This window comes from Xylocopa sonorina, chromosome 4 (genome assembly GCF_050948175.1).
Source record: "Xylocopa sonorina isolate GNS202 chromosome 4, iyXylSono1_principal, whole genome shotgun sequence".
Classification (NCBI taxonomy): domain Eukaryota; kingdom Metazoa; phylum Arthropoda; class Insecta; order Hymenoptera; family Apidae; genus Xylocopa; species Xylocopa sonorina.
The window spans coordinates 9,238,422-9,257,469 of record NC_135196.1 but is presented as its reverse complement, the minus strand read 5'-3'; the positions used below and the strand labels follow the sequence as shown (position 1 = coordinate 9,257,469).

Here is a 19,048-nt window from a genome sequence, read left to right as displayed (position 1 = left end):
AAAAAGAACATGAAACATATATGAAAAGTAAGTTTGATCACTGGAAAATGTAATTCCAAAAAAATCATTCCAGATAGATAAGATTAAATAAAGTTATACATATATAATGTAATATATGTGCATATATACATAGCGCATCTCTATAATTAACAAACAACGTTTGCAGATGATATCTCTTTTGTGAAAATGTTTCGTTTGGCTGCCTTAACGTGTTATTAATGAAAAAGACTGCCTTTTGGCTTTCTTAACAAATTGTTAATGAAGAATGCTAAGCAATCATAGAACAATCTTGTGGGACGAATGAGTTCTGGCTATTTGCCAATGGTCAAAGTTGTATATGTTTGGTCCTCTAATTGATTAGTGCTTTTTATTAGTAACCTGTTAACAATGTCAAATGAACATTTGCTCAAAGGGAAAGTTGCTTGAAATCTACTCAGAAATCGGCTCTGAAACATTATTTGTTGAATAGAGACACTCTGTATATAAATACATGTATAAAATGTATTCTTTATATATATTAAAAACGTTATACACTATATCAAATGTAGCTCGATACGATTAAAGTTTATTGTTATTAAATATTATCATTACGTAATGAAGTCGCACACCATCTTCAGGGTAAAAAAAAAATGAATCAAATTGGAATAACATGGAGTAGTGCGGCGGCCTACATGCGTCTTGTGTCATCTAGCATGTTCGATGTCACTTGATAGCATAAATTTAAGAAAGGATATAAAGAATTATTAGTAACGCGGTTTTCCACGTTTTAGTGAATCTTTACGTCCCAGACGCTCATGGGAAGTATTTTTGTACGTTTACTCTGTACCTACTATTTTACTCTAAAACTATATCTACTGTTATCATTGTGATACTCGCTACTGCGATCATCTTTGGAAACGTTAATGTAAAATTATATCTTATGAGTGGACGCGTGTTTGTTTTAAGACGCGCTCACACACTCAATACATCAGCATTAATTCTCTTAGAATTTAATAACTTTTAAAGTAAGTGCCGTTACATCGGCAATACGGTAATATTAATTGTTACTATTGTGTTATATGCTTGATCACTTTATCAAGATTTACCATTTATTCACGATACGCCGGTTGCGTCTATTTTATAACAAATGCACGTCGTAAACTTCTATTTTTAATAAGTCCTTACATCGTGAGATGAAATAATTTTTTCGTGAGGCGATCCATGAAAGTTAATCCGTTATACTTGGCAAGAGCAAAGAAATATTTGCGATACTCTACTTCCTGTTTCAATTCTATACAGATGTATACATACTGATATGTGATTTACATTCCCTAACGTTTATATACACATGTGCTACATTTTTCGATCAATACATGAATCGCCGTTAAATCACTAACCGCATAAAGAAATAATACCTATTTATTATAAATGTACATACAAATTGTTATTGTAATAAATAAGAACGTGAGGGAAATGAACGATTATGTTAATGTTACGTGATATTTCTCTTCTGTTTATTATATTTACTTATAAAAATTCTCTTTGCATTTACAAATTTTTAACCTATCGTTTTTATTTTAATATGGCTTAGTCCTGTGCTGACGATCACGTCCTTTACTGGTACCAATTTTCGCCACCAATTTATGGCTAGATGTTTGTTCAATAGGCATTGTTTCTGTTTGCCTCCAAATGTTTATAAGGCCTTCTTCGCCAACTGTTATCAAAGAACCACTCTACAAATGACATCAAAGTTTCCATTATCTTCAATTGTAATAAATTTGCTTTAACTTTGTATTAGAATCATACCTTTTCGTGTAACCAGCTATCACGTACTACTTGTTTATTTCCCATCATGTTATAATATGTTTCTAACCGATCATTTACAATACTCAAACATCTCAAATTATCCCTAAAATAATTTAACAAATAAGAGACAAAAATGTTATAAATTATATAAGAATGCTATTTACACTTATTCAAATACCTAACTAATACTACTAAAAACATTATTTTGTTTATAATACTATGCTATTTAATATGTAGTAATTTACCCTTTAACACTACTGCAACCAACTAACAGAAACGGTTGTCCAAATACATTCGAAGCATGAACTCTGTCTATGTAGCAATCGTCTGGTTCACAATTCTAATAAGAACAAGTATATTAAACAAAAGCAAACATCAAGATGTTCATATAAATTACAGTTATCATATTAACCTGGAAAACTGCTAAGTCACTACGTTCAAATTTAGCATATGGAGTTGCACCATCACAGTTCCAAAGCTGCAATGAATTATGTGTCGTGCACCAGAGATTATCATCATTCAGCCAACCTATCCTATCCTTTTAATTGAAATATATAAATTTCCACCTGTTTTACAATACCAATATATTTTAAATTTCATCTGTAATATTAACTCACCACAGATGATTCAGTATTTAAGGAATAAGTTAATGCAGAATCTTCCGACGGCTGTGTAAGGTCGAAGACATTAATCAATCCATCTATACTACCAGATGCTAAAATATCTTCCTTTCTAGGATGAAATGCTAAGGATGTTACGTCTTCCATATGAGATTCCCAGTACCCTCCAAGAAGATTATTTTTGTCATTCAATTTTGAATTAGTATATCGAGCATCCCAAAATAAAATAAATGTATCCCCACCGATATGTTCTGTACCACCAGCTATAAGTTTTTCATCGCAACTAACATCAAAACTACAAAGAGGTTTCATTTTTCCATCTTCTGTACTATCTGGAAATGAAAAGATAATACATTAACCCTTGCTATCTTTCCTTTAACAAATTTAATAATGTCTACCTTTAAACTCTGCGACAATTTTTCCTTTAGCTCGTAAATCGCACGCTGTAATGTGTCCACTGTTTGTTGCTGTATATAAAATGTTTTTAGAGGTAGGACTGAATCTGATGCCAACGATAGGTGTTTGATTGTGAGTTAATGTTGCAGTTCTATTTAAACTCTCCCCAACAGAATATATTACACATGTATGATTGGACAAAGCAGCACCAATTCTAAATTCTGGATCACTATACGCAAAAATTACTTTGTAAAATAAATTTACGCATTGTATAAATGTATGACACAATTTATGTTGAATCCAAACTTAATATTATGGCACAATTTACGTCGAATCCAAATTTAATATTAAATGTACTCTACATATATTTTTATATCTGAATTGCTAATTACATTCAGGGTATATTTTAACAATTGTTTGGAATGAAGATATACTACATTTTCTCTAATAGATTTGACGTAAAATGTTCCGTATGAAAGAGCATAATTTGCCTTTGTGTTCCACAGACAGCAAGGACATAATTATGGTCGAGGGACACCGCTTCTTCTATTGACAATATTAACTCTTTTTTCCTCTTGATGGTCCGATTCTCGTCGTGTTTACGCGTATTGTGTTCGACACTTAATCTTTTTAACGATTCAATTATTTTAGCCATGACGCTGTCTCTTAAGAGTCTACGCAGGTATCAAACAAAATTAAGGTTAATATCACGTCCAAATTGTAGCCATACGTCTTCGTTTATAAAAATATTTGTCACTTTCAATTAATACGAAACCATAAAATGTTTTACATTCAACTTCTTCTTTCATCTAATACTATTCGATACACTTCTTTTATTTATTCTTATTTAATTACTTTAGTATTTCACGTATGTATATGTTTTTAAAAAATTGACAAAACAGAGACGTTTCAAACGCGGTTTTTCTCCGACAACATTAACATCGGTTAAAGCAAAAGACATAGACGAAGAATCAGATAGATTTATCATTTCGTATCGCAGACGAGTGCTTGCCGAACATCGTGCTACGCAAACTGGAATTCCATGAAATACCAACAGCTGTAACAAGATTTTCTATCTATATCAAGTATGGAATAAACTCATAAAATATAAGTATGGAATAATTTTACACTTTAGTATATAAATATACATATATATTGAGAGTTACATTAAATAGGCTCGAGAAATGTTTTCTCATAAAAGTGAGGAGCCAATTCTAGTAACCATTCCGGTTTTATCACAGTTATATCCTTCATGTATGTTTTGTTTGTTTGCAGAACTTCACAGAACAGTAACCTTGAATGGAAGTATACAAAAGTTACAGAATTGCAGTAAATATTAAATCTTAATGTTACAGGAATACAGTATATACCCTGGCAACACAACTCTGTCACAGTAAGAGCACTGTGATGTTACTTGCACCGCGTGATACATCACCTTCCATAGCCATCTATATTTCCCGCTTTAGAAGTAAGAGAGAGAAAGACATATAGGAAAGCTATAAGAAAGAGTGAGACAGACGATGTCGACCTTACTGTAGAACCCCTGGCGCCATCTCTGTGAAAAGTGCTCAAACTGGTCGCTCAGCATTATCGACAGCGAAGTGAACTACTCAAGAACTACTAGCGCCATCTCTGCGGAAAATAGTGAAACTAATGCCCAACTAGTTTCAGCGCTTTCCCGAGAGATGGCGTCAGTGTTTCAGTAGTTCACTTCGCTGTCGATAACGCTGAGCGACCAGTTTGAGCACTTTTCACAGAGATGGCGCCAGGGGTTCTACAGTAAGGTCGACATCGTCTGTCTCACTCTTTCTTATAGCTTTCCTATATGTCTTTCTCTCTCTTACTTCTAAAGCGGGAAATATGTAACAAATGATATCCCTGTGGCGTTACGGAACCAGGGGACGCAACCATGATACGCTGGTGCTTTTTAAAGTGTTATGTGATTTGCTGTGTTGTCTGGGTATTTGAGAAATACAAAAGACAATTATTTACTGCATGTAGAATGTTAAGATTGATATACGTACCACTGAGGCTGTTGAAGTGTATATAAGCAACTATTAGGATGAATGTGCAAATCTTTATTACCGCGGATTGTTTTATATACTCCAGTGTAATGTAAGTATGCCGCTTTTGGAAAGAGCCCAGCTGTTATACATTTTAGAATTTGTTCGACATTTCCTTGAAAAATATAAAGAATAAATTGTTATTAGAAAATTTTCATAACTCAATTAAAATATCATAGAAAACACAATCTCTATCATAATCTACCATTACACGAAACCAGCGATATGTTTAGTCTCTTCATCATAGACTGCATTTGCGTGCGGATTTCCGTGGCTCTTCGTAAAGCTTTATTATTTAGAAACAATTTTTGACACCAGCTAGGTGTTTTATTTTTTTCGTAAGCAGTATATACATTGAGTAATGTCAATAGATCTCCTTCTTCAACTTCGAATTTTCTGTGCGCAACTCTTGCCTTTATAGCAGCTTGACCTCCTGCTGGTCTTATGAAAACATTTTGTACTTGGAGCATGGCTAAAATGGTCGATAGTTCTACCGAACATCCCATTTCACCTGCATACATAAAGAGAAATGAAGTTTCAGGGGAATCGCACTACACTAATCTCTCGCGTGTTTTAATCCAACTCTCCAATTATTGTTTCCTTGATTAGATATATTACCTGATACTATAAGTGATTTCGCTAAAACAGCTTCTAACGGCATTTCAGCCATTGTCATACCCAAAGGAGTTGTTAATTCTCCATTACTATCAATTGCACCTAACGCGTAAAGTAACTCCAGGCCCGCAAGAAGATTTTTACTTGGTGGAGCGGATGGAAAATTGAATCTTAGCACATTATCGATCCCCAAAGCTTTCAGCTGCAAAATTGCTGGTGCTAAATCTGAGCGTTGCATTTCCGGCGGTGTTGCCTCGAACAATTCCGAATATGCTTCCTCTGTGTACAATCTACACAAAGATTATACAGATGAAATTTTGAGGAACGTTTCCAATAAATGAATTCCAATTGACTTTATTAGAAATTTAATTTTTCGAAATATTGTATACCTGTATGTCTCTCCTGTTCGTACGCGACCTGCTCGACCAGCACGTTGGTTGGCGGAAGCTTTAGACACCGGAACTATTATGAGGGAATTCGTCTGAGTCTCTGTCTCATACCAAGGAAGTTTCACGAAGCCACAGTCGATTACTAGATCGAACAATTTTTTTTTAGTAAATTACCGTACTTCGCGATTACGTGTAAAATAAAACTAAAATAAATAACCGAACATTGGTATACCATAAACGATGTTTGGGATAGTGATAGATGTTTCTGCGATGTTCGTTGCCACAATGACTTTACGAGTGTCTTTGGCAGCCCTCCAAAATACTTTTAATTGCTCTGAATTAGGAAGTGATCCGTACATAGCTAGAGGTAGAAGTTTCACTATAAAAAGAAAGCGATAAATGTCGATGAAAGTAACGGCAAAAGGAAAGAGTTATCTTAAACTTATCCAACAAAGTAGTAGTGCAGCGTTGGACATCGTTTAGAATCATACTCACGTTTACCTTCCTTTACCAGTTTCGCGTGTTCCGACAAAAGAGAAACCGCCTGGTCTACTTCGTCCAAACCCGTAAGAAATGCTAAAATATCACCAGGTTCTTTGGTTTCATGAATTTTCAAAGCAGTATTTACGACACTGGTTACGTAATTAGCTACTGGTTCTGAAACAAATGTATACGAGTATATAAAAAATTTATTTAACAAACAATCTATAAAAATTTATGGAATAAATAGATTAGATTATTTTTTTAGATTTCTTCAAGGACCTTTTAAGATATTATTCTCATAAAATGGTCAAATATATTTACACGTGCAGATATACCATTTACGAAGAAAATATCCACTGGATAAAGTCTACCCTCCACAGTCAGTATAACCGCTGTATCTTTTGCCGAATCCTTCGTTACATTTGTATTGAAGAAATCTCGAAGCTGTTCCGCGTCAACCGTAGCGGAACAAACAACAATTCGTAAACTCTTTCGTTTCTAATAGAAAAAAAAATATTAAATAAATTGTTTGCATTATTTAAATATCTTCTATTAAAATATAAACGTATTTTACAATTATTAATCACCCGAATTATCTTCTTTAAAAGTCCCATGATAATATCGGTGAGGAGGGTCCTTTCGTGTACTTCGTCTACCACAATTACGGAGTAACTCGTCAGTAAAGGATCACTCATTAATTCACGAAGAAGAATTCCTTCTGTCATGTACTGTAACGTATAGTGAACAATATATAGTTACTATTTTTATTAAACTTTTTGCCCCGTTATTGTTCAACATTTTATAACATATTCGTATATATGTATACAATATTATTTATTATCCAATTATCATATTATTGTTACTGCAGAAGAACACGTCGTTTCGCGATGGATTCTTATATGATGTTATATGGATTCTGTACATATGTATATGTATAATTAGCCGATAACTTCTAACTCGTGCTACACCGACAACGGTGAATCTTTTCGTTAGGTGTGCATTTTCTGAGAAAGTATATTCGAATAATCAAAAATTGATTTTATCATTTAAAATTTGTCTACCCCAGTATACTTTCCAGATTATATATCTATGTCCTAATCTTTGTTATCTTAACTTATTTTTTGCTTAAATAACTTCCCAAATGGTACCTTGATCTTTGTCGTTTCGTCTGTGTAGTTGTCGAAACGTATAGAATAACCGACTTCCGTGCCTAAAATACAACTGCGTTCATCGGCAACGCGATTAGCTAAAGAAGTAGCTGCAACTCGCCTTGGTTCCGTGATGCCAATCATTTTTCCATCTGCACACCATCCTGCTTCAAGAAGGTACTGAAATCATTTGGTAAATAATAATTGTAATTCACATGTACTTTCTTTCAAATTTCCTGTCGGCTGGTCAATAGTCCCTTTTAGGAAAACAGCTTATTTCTTTTTATCAGTTGATTATCATTTTCAAAAATCTGGGACTTTATTCATAATATGAATAATAATTAATTATTGTTTGGTACTCCTTCAAACAGAATATATTGAATATATTAAGTTTAGATTAACGAGTTTCTTCTGGATTATAGAATATATGTAGTTGGGAAGTCATTTAAAACTATTTATTCAAAATCTAAACTATTCATTTCTACAGAGACATCGAGACCATGCTCTTATAAAATAGACAGCACATCCGTTGATGTGCACAAAGTTCCATTTAAATTGATGAGAAACTAGCTTTTCAACTAGTTCACCTTAATTTCTTATACTTCTACATAAATATTTAATGTTTCTTTGTATAACTGTTTTTGTTCTAGAGAAAAAAGTTGCTTTAGAAAATGAATCACTGTTAATCTCTATTGCAAACATAACTAAGAGTAATACTGAAACGTAACTCTTTTGCATAAGGTACCACAAAACGATCAATGCGCACTTAATAAATAATTTTTGTTTAATCACTCTAAAATCGTGGAAACGAATGTGTATTAACAGATGGTTATAAAGCATACACAAATTATTATTTATATCCTTAAAAATTTATAAACATTTTGTGATTCGAGATATGAAACTTTCGAGTATCCCATCTCCATTGATCATACAATACGGGATAATTTAAAAAATATTGTATTACAATCTGTATACGTTTGCAAATGTTAATACTGTTTTACTTCATTTAATAGTATAATTCATTTCATGAAGAATCAATATCGTCAATTAACAAATATCAAAAGATCGTCATATGTTTAGCTTATTTTCGACAGTATAAAGTTTTATTACAAGTCCTTTCAAGGCTAAGTAAATTAACACCATATGTTAGGTAAGTAAATTTTATATTTCATTAGAGAAAAACTTAATTGCTACACTGTTACATGCACTCATCGCTTTTCAACTTTAACGCGAAGCTTTACATTTTGAATTCACCATTCTAATCTTGTTGCATAATTCGGTAATGAAAGAATATTAAATATGAATTACGTCTTTGGAATTTAATATCACACTTATATTAGATTTTATGGAAAGCTCATTATAACGACTTATATAAGTCAAAAACCTACAACGTGACTTCAGCAAACTTACAAGTACTACACCTACGTAATTCGCGATATTCCTGACACTTTGGATCGCATTAAAATATGCAGGTAAAGGCAAGATGTAACTATTATAAATAAAAAATTAGAAATTATACTTTTTGATCCATGATTAGTAAGATTAATTATCACATATCAACGTATATTACTTAACTTGTATGTTTAATATTAAATAAATATTTATACTGTAAATATATATAAATATATACCGTGTATATAATATAATACTTTTATTCTATGTATTATCGTTCTGATTAAATGGCTAAATTGAAAAATGCAATAACTCTAATTTTACTTTTCAACTACACATATAAAGGACTGCTAAAAAACATATGAAGTGAACAAGCGCGCGCATAGATCCATTAACTATTATCCGAAAGTTGATGCTACTGTTCATTAGTATATTTATGTATACATGTATATAATATATATATATGTAAAATATGTATATATAATCAGACAGTAACATGAACCCCTTGAATCAACTAAGAAGAATATCAGATATTCTGCGAATGTTAGAGATCGCGATAATTTCATCAAAATGAATAATTTATGAAATTTACAGATATTAACAAAGATAATAACTGCATTAAGTAAATGCAAAGATATTCTATTTACATACCTAACAAGGAAGACATATATTATTAAATATTTAATTATCTACATCACTATTCATTTTTAATACTTTTGGCAAAAACAAAAAAAGATAATATGTATAAAAACTTAAAAATCATTTAAATGACTAAAATTTAATCTGTTTAAATATTTTTTCTGGAGTAGGAAATTAATGTAATACAGTTTAACGACACGTTATTCAAGAATTGCGGCGGTCCTCCAACACTCACCACTCAGTGGAAACAACACTCACAATCTCTCACAAGCTTTGTTCAGAAACGTCCCGCTTTTCCTTTTTTCTTTTCCCTACTCTTTCATATCATAAAGAACATACATTCCTCAAAACTAAATTTGAATTAAAAAAAAAAATACTAATTTATCAGATAAGGGGTTTATGCACATTTCTTCATACATCAGTCTGATATTTATACAAAATACATGCAAAAAAATATAAAATACAAAAAATTTTGTTAAGATATTATTTTCATAAATGAATATGACTTTGCAAGTTTCAGTATATAAGTGTTGCCCTGGTCAATTATGTATCACCGGTAATAAACAACTGTAAAGAACAAGATTTTCCAAGATTCACACTGTCATCCTTGAGTGGAAACATCGGACATAGATTTTCCTTCATCAATCGATGATGGTACATCTTGTACATATGTATAGGCTCGTAGAAAATGAAATTCAGTTACATAAACAAGCAATAATACAATAACGTACGAAGACCATTTTACAAGTCTGATGTATTCTCGCATGCGATCGAAAAATATTGCCAAGAGCAGATAATCCATAACAGCATGAAAATTAATAAACTTCCAGCAAAGGACTATTATCCAAAAAAAAATGCTCCTAAATATAGTCGTCTGTCTAGTGTAAAGATGTTCTCTACTAACTATTGCTGGTGTTCTATAATCAGTCTCAAGAAGGTCCTGATACAGATATATATATCGATTCCAGGTGGCACTGGTAAGGAACAAATGGACGGCTATAAGTAATATGTTACGAAGCGCTGTGTTCGAAGTTTTCAAAGTTACATTCCCAGATTCCAGGACTGAAGACACAGGAAGGTGTGGCAGTTTATCGTATCCTCCACGTCTACTTGAGTTACGGGCAAGAAACTGGTATAGGCCAATAATTAGAGCAATACATCCTAAGGTGTCACAAACACCATCAACAATGTAGCCAGTTGTACCAACATCTGATCGTTCACCTTTGATATTTACTCTTTTTCTGGCAACATGTCCATCTAAATCATCCAACCATGTCCTTGCTTGAAAAAATATGACACCTAAACGCCTGTAAGATAGCGAATCACTGGAAACACATTTACCAGCTAATATTGCTATTAACACATGGAAGCAACTGATTGCATTTGGAGTCACCCATGTCCAAGAGCTACTTATGCATAATAAATTATCCATGATGGCTGCAAGTGGACTCAAAAGAAACTGGTTTGGATGATCAAGCATTAATCCTTTCACAGTCACTGTACATAATGGATTAAAGTCACAAGGTATGATCGAATTGTATTGCGTACCATTTATTGTAGGTCTTATATCGTAATTTTGTATTCTAGAATATAACAGAAGATCCATTCCGAGGAAGTACATTGTCATTAACACCAAAATTATTAGGAACGATCTGCTTATTAGAGTTGTTGCACCAAACATTTCTTGTATAATTTTGGCAAGTTTTTGTACATTGATACATACGCACTGTTGGATTTTTATATCATACCTTCCACATTTTATTATTATATTCTTTCAATATAACAGGCTCAAATATATTATGCATACTCTGCGATTAATTTAACTGTATACTGCTAATAACTGTTAGCAGTAACTTCGCTGTCCAGTTAACTGACATTTATTATATTTTTTTGATGTGATGTAAATCAAAAAAGTTAAAGATTATATTTGTTTTGAAATAACGATACAATTGCAATATTTAATTTTTTGACGTAATTAATATCGCATATCACAGTTTAAAATCGTTTAACTTCAATTCATTGCGTGACTAATTTCCTTGATACGTCGAACTCGTAGTTTCTGGTTTTTAAGAGATACTGAGTATATTGATAATACTAGTACAGTGAACAGTACACTTCACACAGCAGTGTAGAATGTGATATTAAGATATGACTTAGCGAACCGGGACTCCACATGGTTATCTGAGATCCCGTAGATTCCGAATTTGATTACTATCGTAATCAATTAATCCACACCATTCTTAACCATGTTTCGTTTGAATATTTAAAAAACATTTTAAACAACTCCTTTAAGATTATTCCATCCAATTTATCATTTATGGAAGTATCAGAAATTTTTGTTTTACAACAAAATCTTAATTACACTATCGTCACATCATTTTTCTTCTTAATCGTTCGTTAATAAACCAGTTCATTACAAGTATCGTTACTCCCTGATATCCTTTTTTTAGAGAACATAATTCTCTTGACAATAATCGTGTGGAAATTATTTAAGAGAAACTTTATCAACACACATTACACTTCGGAGAGATAACGAAATACATTACTCTGTCGCCTTGTTTGGCTACAATCGAATTGCAACGCAATATAATCATCTTTACACGTGTGCGCGTGCGCGAGTTTATGATCGTACAATTTCCACTTATTTTAACATTTATTTACACAAAAAAGTTCTGTGGAACCAAAATATCTTTAATAGACTCAGTTAAATATCTTTGAAAACTATTGACGGTACTAAATAATATTTTAGATCAAATTTTTATACAACTTAAGTGTTGGGAATACTGAAGACCAATTTTTTTTTCTTTTTTTAAATGAAATCATATATTTTTAATACGCTAATTGATACAGTTCATTTGTTCATCAATTATTCTCTATATTAATTTAAAAAATATTTTAATTTCAATAATTATGAAATGTATTTGTAATATACCAGTTCAGTATAACTAATATGCATTGTATCCAATAATATATTAGTAGTTAATTGTAAACTAATGTTAATATATAGAACATTATCAAGTGGCTAATTCATTATTCCATACAGAAAAATATATAATTGCACAAGGATGTGCAAATCTATATATCGTTTATATCTCATGATATTCTTCATATATTAATCATTAAACATAATTATAGGTATATAGATATTTGTAACACAAAATAAGATGTAATAAGAAATATCAGGTTCATAGATGATAGACATAATAGACATAATAATTTAAAAACATGTATATGTTACCTGTGGTAGCTGTGTACTTTTTCCACATCCAGTTTCACCAATCAAGACCAATGTTTGATATTTTTCTAATAGATATATAATATGACTTCTATATTTAAATGTAGGCAACTGCTGACGTTGTAAATTCAATGCAAGAGAATGATGTGCATTATATATAAACTGCGTAGATGAATGAGCTTCTATGTCAGATTTATCCTCTTGCCACATACTATCACCTACAATTTCAAAAACCATTAAATGCATATAAAGAAGTATCTCTTATGTCAGAGAGAAATTTATTTACAAATACGTAAGCATAAATAATAAAAACATTACTATATACAATAAACTCTCTCTCATCCAGATTTACTTTCATTTTTAACATTTTACCTTTGCTTTAATTTTTATTTAACAATAATAGACTTAGACATAGAGGTAATCATAAGTATAATTTGCTCACGTTTATAATATGTCTCATAAGAGCTGAATAAATGAGAGTTTATATGACAAATATAAATAAAATATTTTAAATTTATTAATTTTAACCTGATGTCAGTTAAATGTTTTTATACATACAACATATATAAATAATAAATTTGAAAGAATTGTACTAACCAAATTTAGAATAGACCGGTTTTGTACTCATTTTATTTAATTTTATATAAACAATACGATAAAATAAGATTAATTGTTAAACATGTCAAGAAGTTACAAATTCCAATATTTTTGTACTGTTTACATAATTCTAATTAGTATATTTACTTTGATTTATTACACATTAACAAACATACACAATCTGTAAGCAGTGATTCCATGTGAAGTCATATGCGATGTGCAGTAAATACGAAACTACATCTTTCTCACGCATCGCATAACTTCAGACAGAAGCGCTGTTACTGTACACAATGATTTCAAGGAAACTAATTTAGTGTACGGACACTTCTTAATTAGCAACTGCTCAGTAATGCGAAATAGCTCAGTTCAATGGCAGTATTTCTTATTGGTCAGCTACGTTTGCTTAGTGTTACACGTGGCATAAAAATCGAAGATATTTTGAGGCGACGTGTAACACTACATGTTCATGCCATGGACCAGCTTGGTGAGAGACATGTAGCGACTTCCGTTATGCGTCCCTCACTGAGCCATCACTGGTTTGAACTTGTAGTAGTGTTATACGTCGCGCCAAGAATTTTTAAAGCTCAGAATATTCCTATAAATGCACACATATAATACATACTTTATGATACGTATATATTTGTCTGATATTACTTTTAAATATTCATTTGATTTTCTCAAACCATTTAAACAATTTCATTTTCTATTTAAAATGGAAGAATCAGCCGATTTTATACCTTCTTTTCTTAAATAGTATTCAATAATACAAAACTTTAAGTATGAAAATTAAACTTTCTTTTCATTCTAAATCAGTAGTAATACAATTGTTACAAAATTGATAAAAAGTGCTCATTTTCTGGCTTTCTAAACTAACTAGAATCAATGTTATATGTCAAGTATATTTTGTGGAAGGACAGGTATATTGTTTGTCATTTTGTACATGAATCTATCAATTTTATTAGTAACAACAATCGTGTATTTTTTTTTATATAAGAATATAGAAGTCTGACATAAATATATTAACACTATATTTAAATTAACTTTATCCTCTCATTGGATATGTTTTAATGTAATCTCTCTTATTACAGTTTTACCAAATCAAATATGTATTACATAAAGAAATAATATTACAGTTATTCTGATTGTACCACATTTTGTATGAAAATAATTTGTACTTCACATAACAGAAAAAAAATTAATGAAGATATAGCAGCAATTTTACATTTAACATTTTAAATCAATTGTCCATATTAGTATAATATACACTTAATTGCTTTTACTTTTGCACCTTTTACACTGTTTAAAAGTATGTAACTATAATTTTAATTATACATAGATTTTAAACATTTAATGTGCAACTTTTCTTGAAAGTGATATTATATCACTGTTATTGCAAATTTAACATTAATGTTTTTTACTCACCAGTATTTTTCTGTTCATGCAAGTTGTTATGGTAATAACAATTACATTGTGTAAATCACTTTAGATAATATTAGATAATATTGCATTAATGTTAACACACCCGAATATTTGATAATTTATCTATTTTTTTTTTGCTGAAAGTTAACATGTACATAAGTTATACATATGTACACATGATATGAAACAAATATTTGTCAAAGTTTAAAAACAGAAACAATTTTGTATCTTCTGTCAGAGATTGTTAATGGACACTGGGTGAACCTCAAGGTATTATAGGAATGTATTTTGATTTGCAAACAAATATTATTTCTTTCATCTCTGATATGAAGTGTTTATATATATTCATGTCTGTGCATAAGAAAGAATGAGGATTCTATAGAATGTATTTTCCACAACAATCTTTCTCAAGCACCACATCATCTATCTTTATGTATCAGAAATATATTATTTATATTATCTGTATCTTTCTTATTTTTTAAGCTTAACACTCTGTATGTGTATGTATTGTGTATGGACATTAATGTGGAAAATATAGGAAATGTGAATGACAGTAATTTAAAATGATGTTGTGGATATATGCTATTGCCAGAGTCAGAGTCACAAAAATGGTTGCAATAAACACACATAAATGTCTCAACACAAAAAGTCATTAATACAATATTTAAGTTTCCGTTTTTTAATGCTCGTCTAGCGCGACGATGCACAGACAACAAATTTTAGGTGTTCTGACTTCTCGGTTAGCTGTTTAAAAATTGATTCTATAGATTAAGTCTGCGATAAAAATTAAAAATATTAGGCCGTAGCTTCTGCATCTCCATTGGTTTCTGCTTCAGCACATTTCTCATCAAGTTTTGTTTTTTTTTCAGGACTTGCACCATCAGTGACAGCATCTTCTGTTGTTTCACTTAAAGCTGTTGATTTCCTCTTTATACAACTATCAACAGGAGCATCTGTAAATGAAAACATTTTTTTAAATGCTATTTTTCATGTTTACGTATTAGATAGATAATATGTGTTATAATGATATCTATATGAAATATGCTTTTTAATATGAAATTTTATTTAGGAAAATACCATAAGTTGACCAATGAAAATATAAATTTACAATTTGGGTAAGTATTGTAAATGCTAGAATATTTTAACATAGATCTACTAAGTTCAAAGTTAATAATTTTTCATTACAACAGTCAAAAGGTATTGATAATAACCATTAACTTCACTTAATAATATTACCTGTAGAATCACCATTTTCTGTTGATTCTACCTCCTTGTCTTCTGACTCTTTTTCCTCATTTGAGCCATTTTCTTTGGTTTCGTTAGCATCTCCATTTTCAGATGCTTTTGAATCTTCATCGACCTCTTGAACTGTTTTCTTCTCTTCCTCTACTACTTTCTTTTCTGGGGTTGTAGCAACTTTGGTGTCTCTAAAGATTAGAATAAATAAGTTTTAATTACTTTGTGGCATAATCATAATACATATATAAATATTACACTTCTTAATTAAAATATTAGTAATGTCATTTATATTTTTATAGTTTGGATACTTATCGTACTTTGGAATAAATATGAGAAAAAGAAATGTTAAATAACATTAAGAATAATAATAATGGTAAAATATGTATTAGTTGAGGCATTATCATATTTTATTTTCTTTAGCGTGGTATCGGTTAGGCACTTCCATGGGTATAGACAAAGAGGAAATAACAAGGGAAAGAAGTAGAGATAGGACGCCAACCGTGGCGGCACCTACCGATGTTAATATTATCCTGCTTTCGTCTCTCCCTTCTTACAAACCGCTCCAACGCAGAATACACACACACATATTATACATGTGTGTACACACACATATAGAATCTTTCGGCGCGGCAAATCGTGGATGTTCGTAGACCGTAAATATACATCAATATTATATATACATTTGTTCCCACAGTGTTGGAACTTAAGTAACCTTAAATGGCATCGATATTTATCATTATAAGCGCTACGTATTTCTTTTTAAAAATATATAATGAAAAGTAAAAATATACTACTATTTTCAACATGTATAGTCGATAAGTGAGAGCAGATCGATACGCTGACCATTTTCTTTTTAAGCTGCTGTGTGTTACAATCATCCGTTAAATATTTTTAGTTCCTTTTATATACAGGTAATAAAAAATGTTTTTCCTAATATAAACGTAGTTGGATAGTTACTGGTACTGGAAAAGCTATAACCTTATTTTAGAAAATATTGTATTCTGTTTCACAGCCATGCTTCCTCTAAATAATTTTATACAAATGTTAAAGATATGCATATATATATATATATGTATAAACATGAGGTATTCTAATCGTAAACGATTCGAAGAGCACATATATCAAGAAAAATATATGAACAACATAACACTTCGTTATTGTTTCGTGTAGCTGAAACTACAACAGGTGAGGAAAAATAAGGGGGTAAAGGATGTTATTGGAAAAGCGGCTCTGCAAGTGGAACATGTATCATGGCAAAAGCAGGTAATCTCGAGAACGTAACGCGTCTTACGAATCAAGCTGAGAATATCACGTAGAGAGGGCATCCCCTCTCTTTCCCGCGGGTCCCTTTCTCGTGGCTGCACAAAATACATACTTACGTACGTTTTCAAAAGTATACAATCAATTATGATTCAGAAGAAAATTTTGAAACGAAAGACATTGTTTGTAAACTTGAAGCGTTCAGGACAGACGATGCCAGGAATAGGGATAATGCAACGCTGGTATTGCTAACGCTATTACTGTATTCGGTAACGAAACATAACACAAACGTTCGACGAAAACGTGTGATTTTCTTACAATAGATCAATAAACGAATATATGGTACTTACTTAGTTTCTGTATCCGCCATGCTGATCGATTTAGTTGTGTGATCGATAAAACACTTTAATACAAAACGTAGTTAATAAGGTCTGCGTTTTCTACGCACCGGTAAGCAGTCGTTGAATTCTAGTATCACCACTGTCGCGTAGTCGCGTACCGACGCGCAAATGGCAGAGAGACTCGCACACTGATTCGTCCGAGACCCGAGTTACTCGGCCCGGCCGGCAGGCCGGCGGCCTTCAAACACTTTTCTTTCCCGCTCGTTTACAGATGGCGCACGAATCAATCCCTTATTAAACCATTCACTGTGACATCATTTTGAAATAACTAGAAATTGTTAATACAATTCCTTTACGCAATAATAAACGTTCCCTTTAGGTTTTATTTTCTATTAAAGGACACACCAATGGCAATACATATATTATTAATCTTAAGATATTTTTAAATCGATACAACTTTAAAATATGTATAAACTTGCCGCCTTGTTTCAATCATGAATACAGCATGATTCAACAAAGTTTCTCACGAAGATAAGTTGTAACCCTGGAAAAATATCTAACATAAATAATTCATTCTGATGTTAACATTTCTTTGGTTTGAATATAATAGATACTACATGTATGAGCTGCAATGTATTTAATGAAAGCTATCAACTGTTATGATATTTAAGGTTTGCGGTAGTGGTAGCTTTGCCACTACCGCTTTGATAATACCCCTCCAAGTAGCATATTGGCCAATTGAATCCTGTCTAACGAAACTTCTAAAAAATCCCCGCCCTTCCGGCGCTAGCGACGTATTGTTTGAGAAACGTATATTTAGTTCTGCATCACCTTGCAAATGATGACTATTAAATTCTAAATATGAATTAAAACGTTGATTAGATTCTGCTAAAACTGAATGCATATCAAGAGTAATAAGTAAGGTATAAACGGAAACAAGCTTGAGAAAGTTCTAGAAGTTTCGTGTATGGCCCCATTTCCGGTGTATATTAAAAGGTACGCAATGCTTTCAGGTTGATCCACGTAACCGACTGAAAGGCTCTGCTGCATTTACGTCCATGTTACAGGTTGCCTTTATCGTTAAGTAGAAAAATATCACTTTTTGTTCTCACCACAAGTTGTTTCATTATGAGCTTAGTCCTCTCCAAGTTTTATACAAATAATTTAATAAGCAGTAGAACTTAGCCGAAGATGATGTTTACCATGTCCTTATTACAAATAATATAATAATTTTTAACATATGATATGCTATGTATAAACATGTGTACATACATATTTATAACTATGCGTATCTGATGACGATATGTATATTCATTTACGAATAAAATTATATTACTACTTTATACATTACATGGTACCATGTCTAAATATAGTAGGAAAATATACACAGGTATTTGGATTTTTTCGTTACATGAGAAATAAGGGAA

At 31.5% G+C, this 19,048-nt stretch overlaps 3 protein-coding genes and 1 long non-coding RNA gene across 6 annotated transcripts; 1 reads left to right on the top strand and 3 right to left on the bottom strand.

The window, feature by feature from the left end:
• Positions 1 to 1,471: 1,471 nt before the first annotated feature.
• On the bottom strand, positions 1,472 to 3,827 carry LOC143423161 (WD repeat-containing protein 89). Its single transcript, XM_076894284.1, has 7 exons — positions 3,293 to 3,827; positions 2,804 to 3,030; positions 2,403 to 2,737; positions 2,198 to 2,323; positions 2,031 to 2,125; positions 1,786 to 1,888; positions 1,472 to 1,712 (listed from the first exon to the last, which is right to left on the bottom strand). The coding sequence occupies exons 1-7, from the start codon at positions 3,454 to 3,456 to the stop codon at positions 1,557 to 1,559; spliced, it is 1,206 nt and encodes a 401-aa protein (XP_076750399.1). The 5' UTR covers positions 3,457 to 3,827; the 3' UTR covers positions 1,472 to 1,556.
• A 101-nt stretch (positions 3,828 to 3,928) lies between these two features.
• On the bottom strand, positions 3,929 to 13,838 carry LOC143423150 (putative ATP-dependent RNA helicase DHX35). 2 transcript variants are annotated; one of them, XM_076894256.1, is made up of 12 exons: positions 13,363 to 13,838; positions 12,769 to 12,983; positions 7,500 to 7,679; positions 6,939 to 7,079; positions 6,687 to 6,849; positions 6,364 to 6,525; positions 6,101 to 6,247; positions 5,869 to 6,010; positions 5,483 to 5,769; positions 5,070 to 5,375; positions 4,826 to 4,979; positions 3,929 to 4,095 (listed from the first exon to the last, which is right to left on the bottom strand). In XM_076894256.1, exons 1-12 carry the CDS (start codon positions 13,391 to 13,393, stop codon positions 3,969 to 3,971), a joined length of 2,055 nt encoding a protein of 684 aa, XP_076750371.1. In that variant the 5' UTR covers positions 13,394 to 13,838; the 3' UTR covers positions 3,929 to 3,968. The 2 variants fall into 2 exon arrangements, with proteins under 2 accessions (XP_076750371.1, XP_076750370.1); XM_076894255.1 differs by lacking the exons at positions 12,769 to 12,983; positions 13,363 to 13,838 and adding an exon at positions 10,435 to 11,211 and having other exon boundaries at positions 3,943 to 4,095.
• Positions 7,545 to 11,454, top strand: LOC143423165 (uncharacterized). 2 transcript variants are annotated; one of them, XR_013101795.1, is made up of 3 exons: positions 7,545 to 7,676; positions 10,499 to 11,054; positions 11,118 to 11,454. It is a non-coding gene; the product is annotated as an uncharacterized LOC143423165 (long non-coding RNA). The 2 variants fall into 2 exon arrangements; XR_013101796.1 differs by having other exon boundaries at positions 7,554 to 7,692.
• Positions 13,839 to 15,415: 1,577 nt separating the features above from the next.
• LOC143422797 (uncharacterized) lies at positions 15,416 to 17,831 on the bottom strand. The gene is made up of 3 exons (XM_076893721.1): positions 17,631 to 17,831; positions 16,018 to 16,208; positions 15,416 to 15,734 (listed from the first exon to the last, which is right to left on the bottom strand). Exons 1-3 carry the CDS (start codon positions 17,648 to 17,650, stop codon positions 15,577 to 15,579), a joined length of 369 nt encoding a protein of 122 aa, XP_076749836.1. The 5' UTR covers positions 17,651 to 17,831; the 3' UTR covers positions 15,416 to 15,576.
• Positions 17,832 to 19,048: the final 1,217 nt, after the last annotated feature.